The sequence below is a fragment of the Oncorhynchus nerka genome, linkage group LG25 (assembly GCF_034236695.1).
Source record: "Oncorhynchus nerka isolate Pitt River linkage group LG25, Oner_Uvic_2.0, whole genome shotgun sequence".
Classification (NCBI taxonomy): Eukaryota; Metazoa; Chordata; class Actinopteri; order Salmoniformes; family Salmonidae; genus Oncorhynchus; species Oncorhynchus nerka.
In genome coordinates, this window is record NC_088420.1 from 22,823,115 (window position 1) to 22,846,184 (window position 23,070).

The window sequence follows — 23,070 nt, forward strand, 5'->3', positions numbered from 1 at the left end:
TGATCTCGGTCTGGGTCTTGAGGGTTCTGATCTCGGTTTGGGTTATGAGGGTTCTGATCTCGGTCTGGGTCATGAGGCTTCTGATCTCGGTCTGGGTCTTGAGGGTTCTGATCTCAGTCTGGGTGTTGAGTGTTCTGATCTCGAGGTGGGTCTTGAGGGTTCTGATCTCGGTCTGGGTCTTGAGGGTTCTGATCTCGGTCTGGGTCTTGAGGGTTCTGATCTTTGTCTGGGTCTTGAGAGCTCCAGTCTGACTACTTGTATGTTTCTACAGCAGGGCCAGTCAAACTGCCCCCTTTAAACCCTACCAGGGTCGTTTTCATTAGGGAACACCGTAGCAAAACGTTGTGCAACAGAAAAAACAAAAACAAGCCTTCCTTATTGGACAAGTTCTGGTAGTCCCTCTCTGTTTCAGTCCGTTTGGTGCCTAATGAACACGACCCAGGTCTAGACCAGGGTGTAGTCAAACTGCCCCCTCTCTGCACCCTCTTTGTGTTCGGTCCAGGAGGAGGATGGCATGCGGCTGTAGGGGTCCAGCAGGATGCGGAAGCAGCGCACCAGCAGGAAGACAAGGAAGAGCATGAGGAGCCCCACGAAGGCAAAGGCCGTCCTCTGCTCTGCGTCACCCCCCACCAGAGGAGGACTGCTGGGGGCCCCAGGGAGGGAGGGCCCAGGGGACAGCAGCAGCTCATAGTCCAGAGTGGGGACATCATTCATCCTCCAAGGGGTCCGGCGCGAGAAATGGCACACAAAATGGATGGTGGGGGTAGTGGGCCACAAGGGTACGGAGGGACGGATGGACAGTGATATGTTCTATTCAGCCTTTGTTATCCAGGTTAGTCTTTTTTTGATGAAGTGTCGTCTTCAAGAGAGATTTGATCTTGATCCCTTCTGACAGGGTGATAGACAGACAGTATGATCAGTACCAGTACCTCTTCCGCTCACAGTGACCGACCCATAGGCAGTAGTAGATGACTGCAGAACATGTGTTTATCAGAGCCCTGTCGTATCCACTCTCTCACACAGACATCCACCTTGACAGACCGGACATGACTCAGGCACCTGCCAGTGTGGATAAACACAGCAGTACAGCACAGGGCAACAGCGTACTGTACTAGTAGTACTACCCAGGTTCCTCAATGGGAGCTAATTGTGTACAGATGCGATATACCCAGGTGTTGTCTGTAGTGGATGCTAATCACAGCCAGGCGAGACGTAGATGTGTAAAACCGCCAGGTGTTGTCTGTAGTGGATGCTAATCACAGCCAGGCGAGACGTAGATGTGTAAAAGAGCTGACAGCATGACAGCAGCATGCGCCTGTGTGTGTGTGTATATATTTGCGTAAACAATATGAGAGGCTAAAAGGCTAATCAGATCAGAGGGGGGGGGATCAGTGGATCAATGATGCTGAATGTGAAAGCAACGCACAGCATTAGATGCTAAGTACCGGTAAGCCTTTTCTCCAGGGAAGGGGCAGTTAGTGGGTTTGAAAAGCAGAGCTCTGTCTATAGCCCAGTGTGGGTCTAACAAGTAAACACTCTCACCCTGCGGTCTCCCTATATAGTGTGTACTTTTAGGATTAAATACGTGGTGAAAGATGTCCGTCTGTCTGTGAATGGGTTTGAACAGTCACTGATGATAACAGTCAAAGGCCCTGAGTCCTCGGTAGGGTATTACTGTTTTGGAGAAAAGGATCCTCTGGGAGAAGAGTTGGTTTCCTCTGGTGTCCTAAGCCAAGTATTAATCCAGGTCTGTAACCCAAGACTAACAGCTTCTCCTCCACGCGACTTCACTGCTTCCTCCCCTTAAAACACAACCTGGAAGCACAAGAAACACAGTCAACATTCCCAATATGATCACTCTGACTAACATCAATATAATGTTGTATGCATTATTTATATGCGTTATGGGACTTATAATGATTAGGTTGAAGGTTGACGCTCACAACCATGAGCCTTAATAGACCATAGCCAGAACAGAGAACTTTAAAACCCTGCAAACTCCACTAAATACTCAGTTCACATGCGCCGAATACAACAGGTGTTACTTATGAGCCCCTAACCAACAGTGCAGTTTTAAAAAATACAGTCATTAAAGAGCAGCAGTAAATAATAATACATACAGGGGGGTGCAGGTACAGAGTCAATGTACATGTAGAGTTCATTAAAGAGCAGCAGTAAATAATAATACATACAGGGGGGTGCAGGTACAGAGTCAATGTGTGGGGGCACCGGTTAGTTGAAGTAGTATGTACATATAGGTAGAGTTCATTAAAGTGACTATGCATAGAGGACAACAGAGAGTGGCAGTGGTGTGGAGAGGGGAGTGGGGAGGCAATGCGAATAGTCTGGGTAGCCATTTGATTAGATGTTCAGGAGTCTTATGGCTTGGAGGTAGAGGTTGTTTAGAAGCCTCTTGGACCTAGACTTGGTGCTCCGGTCCGCTTGCCGTGTGGTAGCAGAGAGAACAGTCTATGACTAGGGTGCCTGGAGTCTTTGACATTTTTTAGGGCCTTCCTCTGACTCCGCCTAGTATAGAGGTCCTGCATGGCATGAAGCTTGGCCCCAGTGATGTACTAGGCCGTTCACACTACCCTAAGTAGTGCGTTGCGGTCGGAGGCCGAGCAGTTGCCATACCAGGCAGTGATGCAACCAGTCAGGATGCTCTCAATGGTGCAGCTGTAGAACCTTTTGAGGATCTGAGGACCCATGCCAAATATTTTTTTTCTCCTAAGGGAGAATAGGTTTTGTCGTGCCCGCTTCACGACCCTCATGGTGTGCTTGGGCCATGTTAGTTTGTTGGTGGTCTCTGACCGCCTCCCTATAGGCTGTCTCGTTGTTGTCGGTGATCAGGCCTACCACTGTTGTGTCATCGGCAAATTTAATGGTGGTGTTGGAGTCGTGCCTGGCTGTGCAGTCATGAGTGTTAGACTCAGGTGAATAAATAACAATAACATTCTGACATTTCCCAGCTGCTGTAGTGAGTATTACACTGACATTCTGCTTTATCACCTTCATTTACTGGATGATTATAGCAGCATTAGAAGAGCATTAGCTGTAATGAATACATTATTGCTTATCAACAATGATGGGTGGTTCCACCAATCCGGTACCATTTGCGAAGTGTAACTTGGTATAATTCTTTTTTTTTTTTTTACATTCTGTCATAAAGAGCAGATGTTCAACTTCAAACACGTTTTCCCATCTCAAAAGGTTAAATAAATGTTAAAAAAGACTATAGTAAGTGCCAAACAAAGTAACAGGGTTGACGGTTTCATCTTAAATCAACCATAAATCTCCTCGTGACAGGGAGAATGGAAGCATGTTGTGTGTAACGAGGCGTGGAAATTGACTGCAAAAATATATATATAAAAATGTAAAAAAGGCTAAAACAGTTCTATCCTGACTATCTATGGGTTGACATGTTATGCTAGATGCACTCAGTTTTCCACCACAAAACACCAGAAAATGGCCACAAAGATTTGACTATTAAATGTTCAATGTTTCATTTCAAAAATATATTTTATAGGGAATAGTTTCACCACATTAAAACATAACAGGGTTGACCTTAAGATGAGGGACAGATATAAATGAATCACTATTCACATTAAATTCATTCTAATCTTCAGAAATTACTTTTCAAAGCAACAAAATAACTAGGGCTTTATAATAATTGTGAAACTTGGAGAAATGTTGGGATTATTCCTATTAGTGACACAGGGTTGACGTAGGGACATGTTAAAATGCTGCATATTGGCATGTTACCGTGTGGTCTATATTACATTTAATATAACAGGCTTTTAAAATTCAGTATTGGTGCACAATTTCGACTTTAAATATCAAAAGGCAGTCTTTTTGTGGAACAACCCTGATAATGCAAATTCATTCATCAGTGCATTGTTTCAGCAGCTCATTTGCTCATTGAAAGAAAAATGTGCAATCAAATGGCTTCTCATTAATTATATAAATCTCCCTGTCGACCGGAACGGGTTTCAAATCAAGAGGGCGTGAGAGTGAGAGCAAGAAAGAGAGAGAGACAGAGAGAAAAATAGGGGAGATGGATGGACAAAGAAAAAGCACCTGCAGTGAATGAGCATAAGTATGGAGAATCAAGTAGAGGGTTGGACAGAACCAGGTTGGAGTACAGTTATAGCATCCTCTACCTCTCCTCTAGCTAGCCGACCTTGGCCATGATTCACACACAACGCTGACACATTACTGTATCTAGAAAGAAGTATTTAACATTGTACAGTCGTGGCCAAAAGTTTTGAGAATGACACAAATATGAATTTCCACAAATTAATTGCTACTTCAGTGTCTTTAGATATTTTTGTCAGGATGTTACTATGGAATACTGAAGTATAATTACAAGAATTTCATAAGTGTCAAAGGCTTTTATTGACAATTACAGGAAGTTGATGCAAAGAGTCAATATTTGAAGTGTTGACCCTTCTTTTTCAAGACCTCTGCAATCTGCCCTGGCATGCTGTCAATTAACTTCTGGGCCACATCCTGACTGATGGCAGCCCATTCTTGCATAATCAATGCTTGGAGTTTGTCAGAATTTGTGGGTTTTTGTTTGTCCACCCACCTCTTGAGTGTTGACCACAAGTTCTCAATGGGATTAAGGTCTGGGGAGTTTCCTGGCCATGGACCCAAAATATCGATGTTTTGTTCCCCGAGCCAGTTATCACTTTTGCCTTATGGAAAGGTGCTCCATCATGTTGGAAAAGGCATTGTTCGTCACCAAACTGTTCCTGGATGGTTGGGAGAAATTGCTATCGGAGGATGTCTTGGTACCATTTTTTAAAATGTATTATTATTTATTACAAAAACACAAAGAAGGAGTAACATTAAAGTATTCGAACATGAAGGACAAACAATACAGCATCAAGACACTATCAAACATGTATCAGTCTTTCCGCAACAGAGCCATCCTTAAGCCATCCTTATGTGTGAGGGTGATTCTGATATAAAATATCTGTCATAGTTTCCTTTCTCATGATCACAATCTTGTGAAACCCGAACCGTCCAAGATCCCCCCGCAGTTCCCCAATAGCTGTCCCTCAACCATTCGAGACCCCTCCCACAGTCCCCCCCCTCCAGAAGAAAAAATAGTTTAAATACAATTAACTCCATTCCCCACCCCCAATAATCCCCCAATGCACCAACAACCAAGGGAACTAAAGAGAAAAAAGGAAAAGACAGAAGAAAACAGCAAACAACAATGCAAAAAATGTGTAACTTGCCTCCTGGGTGGTGCAGTGTTGTAGTGCTGGCTGTGCCACCAGAGACTCTGGGTTCGCGCCCAGGCTCTGTTGCATCTGCCCGTGACCGGGAGGTCTGTGGGGCGATGCACAATTGGCCTAGCGTCGTCCGGGTTAGGGAAGGTCTGGCCGGTAGGGATATCCTTGTCTCATCACGCACCAGCGACTCCTGTGGTGGGCCGGTCGCAGTGTGCGCTAACCAGGTCGCCAGGTGCACAGTGTTTCCTCTGACACATTGGTGCGGATGGCTTCCGGGTTGGATGTGCACTGTGTTAAGCAGCAGTGCGGTTTGGTTGGGTTGTGTTTTGGAGGACGCGTGGCTTTCGACCTTCGTCTCTCCCGAGCCCGTACGGGAGTTGTAGCGATGAGACAAGATAGTAACTACTAACAATTGGATACCATGAAAATGGGGTAAAAATGTTTTTAAAAAACACACAAAAATGTGTAACTAAATAATACATTTAAAACAAAGGACATCAAGGACAACTGAAATCATAACAGCAATGCCTACTGTATATGTTTGTGTGCATGTCTGGCACTATTACATGTATGTGTGTGTTGTTGTATGTGTTTATTTGAATGAGAGTGTGTGTATAGGCATCTGCCTCAGGCAAACCAGCATTAGTTGTAAAAAGACTGCCACTTAGTGTCATTCAAATGTACTTTTATTATGTTTTATTTTGACTTTTTTTCCCTTTATCTTTTGACCATCATTCTCTCTCTCACACAGCAACTCCACTCCCACTTGTCTCCAATTCCACATACCAACCCTCAGCTTCCCTCAGCCCATCCCATCTATCTCTGCTGGCCACCCACTTTGTGTTTCTACGCAACACATATCTTTCAACTATGCTATGATGTTTAATGTACAATTTCAATCTATCTAATCGAATAGAATCTACAGATTGCATGTTGAAGATAAATACTTTTACTAAGAGTATTAGTATATTAGTAATTGACTGACCCGGTCTCTCCATATCTCCTAACAGTACTATTTCTAGGGTCAATTTTAGATCAATGCTATGCATTTTCAGCCATTCCTGAATCTGAGACCAGAAACAGGCTACCTGAGGGCAATACCAAAATAAATGGTCTATTGATTCTTTATCCTCACAACAAAATCTGCAGAGCTTCGATGATTTTATGCCCCAAATATTCAACATTTTGTTGGTGGCAAGAATTCTATATAATAATTTTAGCTGAAAAGCACAAAGTCTTGAATCTGGTGTTGTTTTATATATCAAATCATACACGCTGTACCATGGAATCAATACATCAAAAATCTCTTCCCAACTATTTTGCAATCTGTATGGCACAGTTGTGAACATCCTGGTCCTCAAATGAAACTGATATACTTTCCTATTTATGTTATTTTTATTCCTCCGCCAGTTTTGATCCTTGATATTGAACAGACAGACCAGTTCCCTACCTCCTCCCGCTGCCACCTGCCTCCTCCAGTTTTGATCCTTGATATTGAACAGACAGACCAGTTCCCTACCTCCTCCCGCTGCCACCTGCCTCCTCCAGTTTTGATCCTTTATATTGGGCAGACAGACCAGTTCCCTACCTCCTCCCGCTGCCACCTGCCTCCTCCAGTTTTGATCCTTTATATTGGGCAGACAGACCAGTTCCCTACCTCCTCCCGCTGCCACCTGCCTCCTGGACAGACAGACCAGTTTTGATCCTTTATATTGGGCAGACAGACCAGTTCCCTACCTCCTCCCGCTGCCACCTGCCTCCTCCAGTTTTGATCCTTTATATTGGGCAGACAGACCAGTTCCCTACCTCCTGGGCAGACAGACCAGCTGCCATCTGCCTCCTCCAGTTTTGATCCTTTATATTGGACAGACAGACCAGTTCCCTACCTCCTCCCGCTGCCACCTGCCTCCTCCAGTTTTGATCCTTTATATTGGGCAGACAGACCAGTTCCCTACCTCCTCCCGCTGCCACCTGCCTCCTCCAGTTTTGATCCTTTATATTGGGCAGACAGACCAGTTCCCTGCCACCTCCTCCCAGTTTTGATCCTTTATATTGGGCAGACAGACCAGCCACCTGCCTCCTCCAGTTTTGATCCTTTATATTGAACAGACAGACCAGTTCCCTACCTCCTCCCACTGCCACCTGCCTCCTCCAGTTTTGATCCTTTATATTGGACAGACAGACCAGTTCCCTACCTCCTCCCGCTGCCACCTGCCTCCTCCAGTTTTGATCCTTTATATTGGGCAGACAGACCAGTTCCCCTACCTCCTCCAGTTTTGATCCCCACAGTTGCCACCTGCCTCCTCCAGTTTTGATCCTTTATATTGGACAGACAGACCAGTTCCCTACCTCCTCCCGCTGCCACCTGCCTCCTCCAGTTTTGATCCTTTATATTGGACAGACAGACCAGTTCCCTACCTCCCCTGCCACCTGCCTCCTCCAGTTTTGTTCCTTTATATTACCATCTGCCTCTTCCAGTTTTGATCCTTTATATTGGACAGACAGACCAGTTCCCTACCTCCTCCCGCTGCCATCTGCCTCCTCCAGTTTTGATCCTTTATATTGGGCAGACAGACCAGTTCCCTGCCACCTCCTCCCGCTGCCACCTGCCTCCTCCAGTTTTGATCCTTTATATTGGACAGACGTTCCCACCCTCCTGCCACCTGCCTCCTCCAGTTTTGATCCTTTATATTGGGCAGACAGACCAGTTCCCTACCTCCTCCCTGCCATCTGCCTCCTCCAGTTTTGACCTGCCTCCTCTGCCTCCTCCAGTTTTGATCCTTTATATTGGGCAGACAGACCAGTTCCCTACCTCCTCCCGCTGCCCTGCCTCCTCCAGTTTTGATCCTTTATATTGGGCAGACAGACCAGCCATCTGCCTCCTCCAGTTTTGATCCTTTATATTGGACAGACAGACCAGTTCCCTACCTCCTCCCGCTACCATCTGCCTCTTCCAGTTTTGATCCTTTATATTGGACAGACAGACCAGTTCCCTACCTCCTCCCGCTGCCATCTGCCTCCTCCAGTTTTGATCCTTTATATTGAACAGACAGACCAGTTCCCTACCTCCTCCCGCTGCCACCTGCCTCCTCCAGTTTTGATCCTTGATATTGGACAGACAGACCAGTTCCCTACCTCCTCCCGCTGCCACCCGCCGCCTCCATTTTTGGGGCAATGCTGTAATCAATTGGTTGTACTCTTGGATTGAGCAGACCTTCCCGTACAATTCTGATAACTCCATGAAGGACATAACACTACCATTACAATTTACAATATAATTTAAGAACAAAATACCCATTTCAAACATCTTTCCCATAAATACAGGTATTTTATCAACCAGCACAATTGAGTTCAGCCATAATATTTGTGGTAATATTTGTTATATCTTTCCAGGGGGATGAAATTGAAATTGTAGCCAGCTCTGCAATGCTTGTTTGAAAAAGACAGATACTTTGAAAAAATAATCATTTTCAATTATTTGAAAATGAGACATGGCAATCTGCACAAAGGCAAAAAGGCCATTTTTAAACAATGGATGAGCTTTTCTTAGTAATCTACTTGAGAACCATGTAGGGTTCGAATAAAACTTTTGAATGAGTGAAGCTTTTAGAGAGAGGTTTAGTGCTTTTATATTTAATAATCTCAACCCACCCAAATCATATTCATTATATAGACAGGCTCGTTTTATTTTGTCTGGTTTAGCGTCCTAGATAAAGCTAAATATTTTTTGCTCATATGATTTGAAAAACGAATCATCAGGCAGCGCCATAAGTAAGTGAGTAAACTGAGATATGACTAAGGAGTTAATCAGGGCAATTTTTCCATAAATAGACAGGTATTTACCTCTCCATGGTTGCAGGATCTTGTCTATTTTTCCAAGTTTTCTTTTGAAATTCATTGTGGAAGTCGGTCCCTCTCCTTGTTCGGGCAGCGTTCGGCGGTCGACGTCACCGGTCTTCTAGCCATCGTTGATCCACCTTTCATTTTCCATTTGTTTTGTCTTGTTTTCCCACACACCTGCTATTCGTTCTTCATTACATGTCGTGAATTTAACCCTCTGTTCCCCCCCATGTCTGTGTGTGTAATTGTTTATTGTCAGGTTGGCACTCTTCCGGCTGGAAGTAAAGCCACAGTAAAGTGCTTTGTCCACTCATCTCTGCTCTCCTGTGCCTGACTTCCAATGCACCAGCTACACCCACACCTTGACAGTGGAGAGCTTATTTATATATTTTATGATATGAATACAGAGTATGTCTACTTCACCATCAGCCCATTTTATAGGTAAGCTGCAGGGTAATGTAAAAGTTTTATTTTTTAAGGATCCAATACGTAATATTGTACACTTATCATAATTAGGGTTTAGTCCAGAGAGTACAGAAATGTTATCTAGATCTTCAATGAGACATTGCAGGGATCTAGCTTTCGGACTTAACATAAATCTTGAGTCATCGGCATACATGACACCTTTGTTTTTAAGCCTTGGATTTCTAATCCTCTAATGTTGTTATTGGATCTGATTTTAATAGCTAGCATTTCGATGGCCATAATGAATAGATACGGTGACAGCAGACACCCTTGTTTAACTCCTCTTGACAATTCAAAACTCTCTGAGAAGTAGCCGTTATTTACTATTTTACACCTGGGGTTGCTATACATTATTTTTACCCATTTTATAAGAGAATACCGAAATTTAAAAAAATCCAGTCTTACTTTATCAAATGCCTTTTCAAAATCCGCTATAAATACCATTCCTGGCTTCTTATTAGCTTCATGATGTTCTATTATTTAGTAGTTGTCATATATTATCTCCAATGTATCGTCCATGTAAAAAACCTGTCTGATCAGGATGAACAATATCTGGTAAAAACCCTTTTAATTCAGAGTGCTATGCATTTTGCTAGTATTTTTGCATCACAACATTAAAGTGTAAGGGGCCTCCTTTTGATAAACTGGGTCTTTATATTTCCCATCTGGGTCTTGTTTTAATAATAGAGAAATCAGACCTTCCTGCTGAGTACCTGAGAGATGGTACCATTCTTTATTCATGGCTGTGTTCTTAGGCAAAATTGTGAGTGAGCCCACTCCCTTGGCTGAGAAGCAACCCCACACAAGAATGGTCTCAGGATGCTTTACTGTTGGCATGACACAGGACTGATGGTAGCGCTCACCTTGTCTTCTCCAGACAAGCTTTTTTCCAGATGCCCCAAACAATAGGAAAGGGGATTCATCAGAGAAAATTACTTTACCCCAGTCCTCAGCAGTCCAATCCCTGTACCTTTTTGCAGAATATTCGTCTGTCCATTATGTTTTTCCTGGAGAGAAGTGGCTTCTTTGCTGCCCTTCTTGACACCAGGCCATCCTCCAAAAGTCTTCTCCTCACTGTGCGTGCAGATGCACTCACACCTGCCTGCTGCCATTCCTGAGCTAGCTTTGTACTGGTGGTGCCCCGATCCCACAGCTAAATCAACTTTAGGAGACAGTCCAGGTGCTTGCTGGACTTTCTTGGGTGCCCTGAAGCCTTCATCACAACAGTTGAACCGCTCTCCTTGAAGTTCTTGATGATCCGATAAATGGTTGATTTAGGTGCAATCTTACTGGCAGCAATATCCTTGCCTGTGAAGCCCTTTTTGTGCAAAGCAATGATGACGGCACGTGATTGACAGAGGAAGAACAATGATTCCAAGCACCAGCCTCCTTTTGAAGCTTCCAGTCTGTTATTCGAACTCAGTCAGCATGACAAAGTGATCTCCAGCCTTGTCCTCGTCAACCCTCACACCTGTGTTAACGAGAGAATCACTGACATGATATCCGCTGGTCCTTTTGTGGCAGTGCTGAAATGCAGTGGAAATGTTTTATGGGGATTCAGTTCATTTGCATGGCAAAAATGGACTTTGCTATGAATTGCAATTCATCTGATCACTCTTCATAACATTCTGGAGTATATGCAAATTGCCACCATACAAACTGAGGCAGCAGACTTTGAAAATTAATATTTGTGTCATTCTCAAAACTTTTGGCAAAAACTGTACATTGTCATCCCTGCTAATACTATTGTCTACCTCGTAGACTTGCTCTCTCTTCCTCCCTCTCTCTCTCCATCACTCTCCTCTCATCCTCAATCACCAGCTCCCCAGTGGTCTCCACTTCTGACACACAGCTCCCTACAGACTGACTGGCTGGCTGCCCAGCTGTAAGGACTGGCTACATGTATGATTACACACAGCACTATGGTCTTTCATTAAAGTACTACATCTGAGAGCTTGAGTGAAGGAACTTTAATATAAAGTGAGAATGGGCAAAGTGTGTGTGCACCACATCAACCAGAGACAGATGGCAGCACCACACCACACACAACTATTACATCACAAAACAGTACAGGCATGCAGACTATCCTGACTAGCTGAGTGTCTGATGCTACAGAGTCATACATGTCCCTCAGCATGGGGGTTCATTTCTACCCCCAAGACCCTGAACAGCTTCTACCCCCAAGACCCTGAACAGCTTCTTCCCCCAAGACCCTGAACAGCTTCTTCCCCCAAGACCCTGAACAGCTTCTTCCCCCAAGACCCTGAACAGCTTCTTCCCCCAAGACCCTGAACAGCTTCTACCCCCAAGACCCTGAACAGCTTCTTCCCCCAAGACCCTGAACAGCTTCTACCCCCAAGACCCTGAACAGCTTCTACCCCCAAGACCCTGAACAGCTTCTACCCCCAAGCCATAAATAGTTAACCAAATAGCTACCCGGAAAATCTGCATTGACCCCTTTTGAACTCTTTTGACTCATCACATATGCTGCTGCTACTGCTTATGATCTATCCTGTTGCGTAGTCACTTTATCGCTATCTATATGTACAAATCTACCTCAATTACCTCGTACCCCTGCACATCAACTCAATACTGGTACCCTGTGTATACAGCCAAGTTATCATTACTCATTGTATATTTATTCCTTGTGTCATCATTTTTATATTATTTAAAAAAGTGTCCCCTCTGCATTGTTGGGAAGGGCCCATAGGAAAGCATTTCACTGTTAGTCTACACCTGTTGTATACAAAGCATGTGACAAATAACATTTATTTTGATTTGTATGTTCGTTCCAGTGTGAACCGTAATGTGAGAGAGCTCATGTGACAAATATGAAAATATCCATTAGATATGTTGAAAGAGGGGAGATCTAAAGATGCAACAACTAGCATAATATGACTAGGATTGTGCCTTTGTGTCACGTGTGCTCCCTCTCCAGCCTCTAGGTCACCAGGCTGCTCGTTATGGTGCACAACTGTCACCATCTTTACGAGCACCTGCGTGTCGTCTGTCTCACCTGTACTCCATCACCTCCTTGATTACCTTCCCTATATATGTCACTCCCTTTGGTTCCTTCACTATATATGTCACTCCCTTTGGTTCCTTCCCTATATATGTCACTCCTTTTGGTTCCTTCCCTATATGTCACTCCCTTTGGTTCCTTTCCTATATATGTTTCTCCCTTTGGTTCCTTCCCCATGTGTCATTGTTTCTGTTTCAGTTTCATGTCTGTGCATTGTTTCTTTTTTTGTATTATGTTTTGTTTATTGATTAAATCACTCACTTCCTGAACTTGCATCCTGACTGTCAGCGCACATCGTTACAGAATGACGCCTTACCAAAGGGAAGCATCAGGGAGTGTTTATTTGTATTATTTGGTTAGGTGGGAATGAAGTTGGGCCTGGGAGCCACTACAGGCTCTCATGCCTCAGCCGGCTCATCGGGTTTTCATGCCTTCCCCCCGGATCGTCAGGCTCCCCTGCTTCCACTGGCTCGTCAGGCTCTCCATGCCTCAACCGGATCGTCAAGGCTCCCCTGCTTCCACTGGCTCGTCAGGCTCTCATGCCTCAACCGGATCGTCAGGCTCCCCTGCTTCCACTGGCTCGTCAGGCTCTCATGCCTCAACCGGATCGTCAGGCTCCCCTGCTTCCACTGGCTCGTCAGGCTCTCATGCCTCAACCGGATCGTCAGGCTCCCCTGCTTCCACTGGCTCGTCAGGCTCTCATGCCTCAACCGGATCGTCAGGCTCCCCTGCTCCCACTGGCTCGCCAGGCTCTCATGCCTCAACCGGATCGTCAGGCTCCCCTGCTTCCACTGGCTCGTCAGGCTCTCATGCCTCAACCGGATCGCCAGGCTCCACTACCTCAGCCGGCAACAGGTTGCCGCGCATCAGCGGGGGTGACCGGTCCGCTCTTGATCCCCGGTATGGTCCCTTGGCTGGAGCCGTACGCGCTGAGGAGGGGGTACCATCAGTTATGCTCTCTCTCCGGCGCCATGCTCCTGCGTCTCAACCGGAGTGACGGGTTTCCTGCGCCTCTGCAGAGGTGACCGGTCCGCTCCTGTTCTCCGGATCGTCATTTTGGTCGGCGTCCTGCGGCTGAAGCTGCGCGTCAGGGAGGGGATTCTGTCATGTGTGCTCCCTCTCCGGCCTCTAGGTCATCAGACTGCTCGTTATGGTGCACACCCGTCACCATCGTTATGCGCACCTGCGCGTCGTCAGACTCACCTGGACTCCATCACTTCATTGGTTACCTGCCCTATATATGTCACTCCCTTTGGTTCCTTCCCTATATATGTCACTCCCTTTGGTTCCTTCCCTATATATGTCACTCCCTTTGGTTCCTTCCCTATATATGTCACTCCCTTTGGTTCCTTCCCTATATATGTCACTCCCTCTGGTTCCTTCCCTATATATGTCACTTCCTCTGGTTCCTTCCCTATATATGTCACTCCCTTTGGTTCATTCCCTATATATGTCACTCCCTCTGGTTCCTTCCCTATATATGTCACTCCCTCTGGTTCCTTCCCTATATATGTCACTCCCTTTGGTTCCTTCCCTATATATGTCACTCCCTCTGGTTCCTTCCCTATATATGTCACTCCCTCTGGTTCCTTCCCTATATATGTCACTCCCTCTGGTTCCTTCCCTATATATGTCACTCCCTTTGGTTCCTTCCCTATATGTCACTCCCTTTGGTTCCTTCCCTATATATGTCACTCCCTTTGGTTCCTTCCCTATATGTCACTCCCTTTGGTTCCTTCCCTATATATGTCACTCCCTTTGGTTCCTTCCCTATATATGTCACTCCCTTTGGTTCCTTCCCTATATATGTCACTCCCTTTGGTTCCTTCCCTATATATGTCACTCCCTTTGGTTCCTTCCCTATATATGTCACTCCCTTTGGTTCCTTCCCTATATATGTCACTCCCTTTGGTTCCTCCCCTATATATGTCACTCCCTTTGGTTCCTTCCCTATTTCCCTTTAGTTCCTTCCCTATCTCCCTTTGGTTCCTTCCCTATATATGTCACTCCCTTTGGTTCCTTCCCTATATATGTCACTCCCTTTGGTTCCTTCCCTATCTCCCTTTGGTTCCTTCCCTATCACCCTTTGGTTCCTTCCCTATCTCCCTTTGGTTCCTTCCCTATATATGTCACTCCCTTTGGTTCCTTCCCTATCTCCCTATGGTTCCTTCCCTATATATGTCACTCCCTTTGGTTCCTTCCCTATATATGTCACTCCCTTTGGTTCCTTCCCTATCTCCCTTTGGTTCCTTCCCTATATATGTCACTCCCTTTGGTTCCTTCCCTATATATGTCACTCCCTTTGGTTCCTTCCCTATCTCCCTTTGGTTCCTTCCCTATATATGTCACTCCCTTTGGTTCCTTCCCTATATATATGTTTCTCCCTTTGGTTCCTTCCCCAGGCATCATTGTTTCTGTTTCAGTTTCATGTCTGTGCATTGTTTAATTTTTTGTATTATGTTTCGTTTATTGATTAAATCACTCACTTCCTGAACTTGCTTCCCGACTCTCAGCGCACATCGTTACACTTTGGCTAATAGAAAATGAAATAAATTTGATTTGAAAAACAGTAGAACATGAGAGAATAGGCTACTGGTTTCAATGGAAGACTTTATAAAATGATTGCCTCCGCATTTCTATGGTGGGATTTTGGCTAGGCTACTTTGAAGCAAGGAAAGACATACCTCATATGTAGTAAAGCGTTCACGTTTCAAACAATTAAGTAAATGTTTTCAAATTGCATGCTGCCTCCAGCTCATTGCAGGTTGTCCCGTGACACACTGAAGCCTGTATACCATTGTCTATGCACTTGAACAGTGAATGGGAATCGCACTTCAATTTCCAGCTCTTTTAGTAGCTCTTTTAATCGTAGCCATAAAAAATATATATATTTTGCCTTTAGAATTGTTGCTCATTGATTGGTCTTCTAAAAGTACGTTTCACTCCAGCAGCAACGGGAGCTGTAGCAGAAAACTAGGTTATGTATCTGTATGCTGTGCATGTGTGAAAAATAAGATATAATGATTAACGAAAATACACAAGCGCCAATTTAATGCTACAAAATTATGCAAATTACCTATAGACAGATAAGCATAGCCAGTCAAATGTATTCACATAGACTGGTATTTCCATCAATTAATAGGCTAAAAGCATTCTTCACAATGGGATTATTTTTCTTCTCCAAGACAATTGGCCTGCATCAATTTTATTTATCATCAAAAGACGGTTAATACCGGCTAACAACAAGCTTGCATGCACACATGGACACGCATGCACGCACACACACGCACACACACAGGCATCTCAATTATTTCCTCTGCCACTTGGATGGTAGGAAGACCAGAAATAGAAAAAGGAGGTAGGGATGTAGAGAGGGAAAGTAAACAGCAGCAGAAACAGACTCCTGGCAGAGAATGTCCCTCTTTGGGGAATGACAAAGAAACAGGAAACACACCTCCCTCCCTGCTGAGCCTGTGGCTCCTTGCTTCTGCCTGTGGCTCTGTGTGTGTGACAGAGACAGAGCACCTATGAAACCGACTACCATTCAATAGGATCATATTCACCCTGAGACAAACATTTAACTAATCACCTGTCACATGTCCCATTGAGCAGAGACTCAACTCCACACCAACAATGGCTATGGATTCAATCATCCAATCATAGGTGTGTTCTCAAAGGTCTCTTTCCTTTTACACTACAGTAGGAAAACAAACTATTGATTTTACTTAGAAATTAAAGTTTGCAAGGAAAAATGTGGCAATTTTGCAAAACTGTTTAGAGAAACCTTACACACTATCCATTTGTACATTTCTGATAACTCGTTGCTTTGTCCAAAACTCGTTACAACTGACCTTGATAGTGTGCTAGATAGCGGATAACACAAAGATAGACACTCTCTCTCTCTCTGAGGAGTCAAGGGAAAGCATTATTCAGTGGCTATCGGTGTGTGTGTGTGTGTGTGTGTGTGTGTGTGTGTGTGTGTGTGTGTGTGTGTGTGTGTGTGTGTGTGTGTGTGTGTGTGTGTGTGTGTGTGTGTGTGTGTGTGTGTGTGTGTGTGTGTGTGTGTGTGTGTGTGTGTGTACAGTCACTCAGTCAGTGGGAAGGGAGGTAGGGAAGGGGCGAGGGGAGATTGTTCAGCTTATTTTCCTCCTCGTTAGTCCTCCCTCCAACCATCACGATCCATCAGGCTCGCTCGCCCACTCCATTACTCCATGAGGACACCTCCTCTCAGCTCTGCTGCTGGAACGAGTCCTCTGAGAGGTGCAGAGGGGAGACCTGCCTTATCACTCTTCATAGAACACCAGCATCTTAACACACACACACCCCGGGTCAGCCTACACAGGGCCATTGGTCACACCGGTGGTGACAGAGCTCATCAGAGTAAATGAAGAAATAGCTAAATTACATTTAGTTACCTTACAGGGCTCTGCTCTACCATTTCCCTGCTCTTCAAGTGTACACACACACGCACGCACACACAAACACACGCACACACACAACCTGCATTAACATGGCAGGGCAATATCTTTTCATTAGGTCCAACAGCATTATTGTATCATCAACCCCCCTCTAACTGTAGCACCTAACTACAGCCAAGAGAGAGAGAGAAGCAACCCCCTCCTCTAAAGTTCTAAATGTCCTCCAGTCTCACAGGACTGCAGAGAATTGAATGAACCCTTTCCAATGTTGTGTTTATAAAGATGAATTGGAAGAGGAGAGAAGCCTGTCAACAAAACTCAGGTTATTTCCAGCCCCTAAAAAACTAGGTTATTTGTAGGAAAAACATAAGCTGAGGAAATACAGAAGAGGCAACACAGTATGGTCCATAGGAAATCATATTGATGCCATCCATCATGGCCCTTATTGATGTGCTTCTTTGACTTTAGCCATGTATAGATAGATATACTAGTGTTTGTCCTCTACCATTCATCCCAGCAAGAGGGGACTAATTAAGCAATAAGGCCCAAGGAGGTGTGGTATATGGCCAATATACCACGGCTAAGGGCTGCTCTTATGCACAATGCAAATTGGAATGCCTGGATACAGCCCTTAGCTGTGGTATATTGGCCATATACCACAAACCTCCGAGGTGCCTTACTGCTATTATAAACTGGTTAAACCAACGTAATAAATTTTATTTCATACCCGTGGTATTCGGTCTTATATACCACAACTTTCAGACAATCAGCATTCAGGGCTCAAACTACCCAGTTTATAATGAGGAGTATCTCACCAGGTCACCTTGGGCTCGCAACAACAACAAACCAACCAAATTCCAACCGCATCCAAGCCTCTCAGCTCGTTAGCGGCAGTCTATATAAAAACACTATACGCTCACCCACCTCTGTTTATGAGGTATTTTTAGAGACAACCAAAGACAAATGGGCAAATTGGCATTTCCCTTTACAGTAAGCGTTCCTCTCAGTCTCAGGCCAGGCCCTGGTCTCTGAGCCTCACTGTAGTTAATGATGCGAGCGGGGCGAGTGGGGCAGGGGCGAGCGGGGCGAGTGGGGCAAGCGGGGCGAGTGGGGCGAGCGGGGCAAAGGGGTGGAGCACTTGAGACTGCTGACCTTTTAAAACAACGCAGCGAATAAAAAGACAGCGAGATGAATTGTATATTCATACATTCTCCAGACATGTCGACTCACATATATAAATGCACTTTTCTCCCATTCACCCTCGTAATTTTGAAGTATAAGCCATTCAGGCTATTCTAGTGAGGAAACGGTGGCCTTTGGAGGTTATAAATTGTCTGTGGGTTCCCTGGAAGACATTCCTCACCGTGATACAGCCCAGGCAGAGAGAGGAGGACAAATCTGTTCTAGACAGGAGCACAATGGCCAAGTGTTTTCCTTTTACAAAGTCCACTCTGTCATCCCACAGATGCATCATGCAGACTACTCGAAGCATAAACATGATCAGTCAATTCCAATTCCAATTCCAATTAGTGTTTGGATCAGTTATGAGACAAATGTATTACAACATGAACATATCCCGTGCTGGGATGGTGTTGTGCTAGACTCAGGGTCATCTGGTGAGAGAGGACAGCAACACACTACAACCCAGCGGGGGAGATAATCTAGTTCAGAGCGGCTGCTTCCACTCCAGGATGCTTGTGTAATATTACTGATTGTCTGAGCCGTCAGTGTGTGTCGCACCGCAGGGAGCCTGTGGTCTTCCATAAAGAGCCCATGCTGCTGATGAAGTAATATTACACTCTTTGAGGTTACTCCATGCTGGCAGAGAAAACAGCCACCTCTCAGAGGGTGGGATGCAGGCATTACAAATTTAGAAGTCTCTCATTGGCACACACACACACACACACACCACTCAAATTCTTTCTTTCTCTCACTTCATCCATTCTGAGTTTCTATTCATCTCAATTTCCCTGTGAAAAAGCAGAACAACAAGACCCAGAAAAGAATGCGTACCTACACCCTGCGTCCCTACTGCGTCCCTTCACCCTGCGTCCGTACTGCGTCCCTACGAGACTGCCAGGGTGAAGGACAGCCTTAGAAGAGCCACTCTCCCCAGCAGTCACAGAGAATAAGACTCAGTCCAGTCAAACCCACCTGAAATACATCTTTAATTTACATCCCAAATCACACCATGAAATATTCAGTGAAACGAGGGCTTTCCAAAGTGGCAGTGAGTGAGGTAGCCTCCGACAGGGCCCCCTCTGCCGGGGCCCCCAGCCACTCATCACAGAACCCCCACGTCAGCGGAACTGCCAGACGTGTGTATGGAGCTGAGGCACCACTGAGGAAGAGGCGGCCGGAGGCGGGGCGAGAGAAGAAGAACGGAATGCTAATCCCTGTGATTCACGTCTGTATTCATGAAGGAAAGCGGACGATAGTCGGCCAGGCAGACGAACATCAATCAGAGGTATCTAGGAGGGAGCGGGTGGCAGGGTGGGCAGGAATATGAAGATGTCAGCACTCCCAAAGTCAGAGGGCAGCACTTTCCTCTGTTCTGGTCCGCTGTGGGGATCAGGGAATATCAACACATATATTACACGCTCCGCAGAGCACCAACAATACAGAGTCCGCAAAGTCAAAACTAAAAATGTCCTAAGGAAAGGTTGGTAAAGGTTAGAGCAACTCTGAGACAGGATATAATACAATGCATTTCAGTCTGTGATAAGAAGACGTGATGACAGACTGGGACCGGAACGTCCCTCTTTTCTTATCTCTGGCCACAAAGTTACAAAGTCTTTGAAATGAAATTAAGTGAAAGGGCAGTTGAGGACTAAAGATGTTAATAGTCTGGTCAAACTGGTAGCTGGGCTATACAATACAGGCTAACTGTCCAGATCCAATTCATAACAGAAGGCATAAATTGAGTACTAAAGAATGGATTAAGCAAGAAAGTGAAGTCCCCAAACACAGGATGTTGGAAAAGTGAGAGAGTCAGTAAACTGATCTCTGGGCCAGGGAAATCCTCAAGAATCTCGGAATAATATTTCTCAAAGAAATGCAGCCCAAACACATTTAGAGAAGCAGATTCTAGTCCAAGAAGGCATTGTGCCACAACACAAAGGCAGGTTTAATAGGTCCGGTTTGAGAGGTTAAAGGGCTATCTGTAATGGTGCTCCACACGCTCAGACGAAGAGAGGAGATCATAAAACTTGTCCCAGTGTCAATTATCAAATGGCTCCAGAATATAGGGACGATGAATATTTGAAGAGCGATCTCGGCAGGAAATCGAAACCCTGTGTTTCCCAATCGAGGTTAGAGTTCCATGACCGACGGCTCTGTTCTCTTCCATTCAAATAACTGTAGATGCAGATACGGCTGATGGAAACAGTATGTGCAGCTGCTGGCAGCTACGGCCTTTTGGGAGATGCCAGCTTCTGTTCGAGGGAATAAAGCATGTTAGACATTCAAAACGCAGTGTGTGGCCACATCTGAACTGGCGCTCAAAATTGAATCCCACCACAGTGTGACATTTTCATCATGTTAGGAGCTAGCAAGCTACTGTAAGGCAGGTTTACTCTATAACACAGTTCCTATGTATATATAAGCATTGAGAGCAATAGTGAGAGATGATAAGTGCTATGGAGTGGATAATAGCAGGAGTTTAGTCAACCTGTAGCACTTGACAAGGACATGAGTGCTTTATTAGTGTTAATCCCACAGGTTTCCTCCTTGTCGCTCCTCAGATTACTGGTGTAGATCATCATTACCATATCAGACTAAAGAAAAGAAGCCTCTGATTACTCATTACAGTCAACCAGCTTCATAATAACCCAGGAGGATGGTAATACAATGCAACACAATTCAGATAAAGACTTGGAGGCTGTAGGTCACTCACACCCAGTACAGATTTCGGCAACAGACTGAGGCAATATATGTCCGTTCTGTATGCACAGCGGGGATAGCCAATAGCACTTCCCTGATACAGCTGGCCATGCTGTATCCAATAACACGCAGAGGACAAAATGAAAGATACAGTATACACATAAGCTTCTAGATCAGTGTTGGGGAGTAGTGAACTACATGTTGTCAGACTAAAAATGTAACTACATGTTGCAGTAGCTTGGATTCAAATCTAGGTAGTGTTTTCAGTAGTTAATTACTTGTTTTGCCATGTAGCGTTGTAGCTAAATATTGGAACTACACACTACTTTTTTTAGCTAACATAAAATATGGGTGAATTAGGCAATCATTTATTTTCATTTTCGACATCAGACCTGCTTAATTCTCATTTGAAACATAGTTTTTGTGTTTAATAGGCTAAATGACACATTCTGTTCACATCTGACTCCAGTGATCTGTTCTGCAATTTGTAGTTTATGACATTTCAGATGTAGATCATTTATCACTAAGAAGTTTGGATGTAGTGAATGATGTAGTAACTTCAGTTAAGTAAGGTTTAGCTGTAGTATATCTTAACTTCTTCCAGTGTGAAGTAATTGGTAGCTTGGTAAACTATTTTCCGAGTAGCTTACCCAACACTGCTGCTAGTGTTTCCTATTAACATCAATTATGAACTGGGCAGAGAGCATCAAGCTGGACATAATGAGGTTCAAATGAAACACGTAGTCTTATTGTCAGTTCTAATGTGTTGGTTTTGATTGGTCTAACCACACCTAATAGCTGTTTGGGAGGTGGATTATATTTATAGCACCATAGATATCGACAAATATTCATTTCATTCAGGTTTTCTATTCTGGCTTGCCTGAAACAAAAAAAGGAACCTGGAAAAATGTCTAGTTGCTAAAACACGCTGTCATACAATTTCCTGACATATTGGTCCACCTGATATGGGAAGCTGCAGGTAATTGCATGGTTTCAAATAACTCAAGGTTAACAGTGTTGGAAAACAGTGTTACTGTTGTCGTTGTTTGCTCGTGCTCACTGCTCCCTCACAGTCAAGTTATACACTTGTTACATGATGTATTACAGAAATATGACATTGTTGGACATTATTATTCTGATGAAGTCTGTTCAATGTACCTGTGAATATCCAATTAGATCCCTGAATCTAGTGTTCTCTTTTAAACTCCAAAATGATCCATGCTCATTACTCTGGAGTGATATTAAATCATGTTTATATTCACCTTGACACAAAACAATGATATACAGTTTGTTAGGTCCTACTTACATACTGCTTTTACCATAATGAAAAAACATAATAACCCCAAAGGCAATGTATAAACAATTGCACATTATTATCATAATAAATAATAATGACTGAGAGTAACATTTTGTTTTGCTGAATAATATTATGCCAAGACAGTAGACGATTCCCAATATTCCGCTCCAGTCAAGAGCATTCACAGAAATGTTTATTGCAGCACTTTGGCAAAGGTAAGCATACTATGAGTAGCTAATGTGTCTTGGCATTTGGTTGAATTCACATTCTGTATTGACTATTGAGAACGATATTGACTATTGAGACCGATTGATGCAACACGGCATAACCGATTTTTTTTGCATTCGTTTTGTAGAGAGAAACAGCTGACTATATGGCGCGTAATCTATAGTATTATATATCACATAATAGCAAAACAAATAAAAGCTTACAACCCTCTTTAAAAGCCTATTTAAAAACCATTAGAAATACTGATACATTTTTTTTTATCTGTAAAATGTTCAGTATTATTTGACAAAACATGGACACTTATTGACATGCAAATGCATTTAACACCCTGTGCCATTCATTTCCACATTACTACAGTATTTCCAAAGTCACTTCGGAAACACAGACTGACATGACCTGGTAAAATACTTTTACGCGCGCCTCAAAATCTTGCCTAAGCAAGCTGATAAGAAACAATGTCACGACAATCATTCCTCAAAACTGTATGCTAATAGTGTTCACAAACCTGAGTTCTTGAGGGGTGACAACACGTCGTTATCGTTAGAAGAGACAGGGTTGGTCAAACTTCGTGCTCTGTGATGTGCGCTCTTGCTGGTAGCATGTGTTGCTCATGCGCTCTCCTGTCGGGGAGAATATTTGATGAGTGCCATTGCGCGAGTCTCTTAAAGCACCCCC

The 23,070-nt window shown here is 44.3% G+C and overlaps 1 protein-coding gene across 1 annotated transcript; it reads right to left on the reverse strand.

The window, feature by feature from the left end:
• Positions 1-444: 444 nt before the first annotated feature.
• LOC115109232 (cortexin-1-like) lies at positions 445-23,010 on the reverse strand. Its single transcript, XM_029633921.2, has 2 exons — positions 22,901-23,010; positions 445-1,815 (listed from the first exon to the last, which is right to left on the reverse strand). Exon 2 carries the CDS (start codon positions 712-714, stop codon positions 445-447), a length of 270 nt encoding a protein of 89 aa, XP_029489781.1. The 5' UTR covers positions 715-1,815; positions 22,901-23,010.
• Between the last annotated feature and the right edge of the window lie 60 nt (positions 23,011-23,070).

What these genes read in the sequence shown, in the direction of transcription:
- LOC115109232 (XM_029633921.2), bottom strand. Translation starts at nt 714, where the DNA reads ATGAATGATGTCCCCACTCTGGACTATGAGCTGCTGCTGTCCCCTGGG.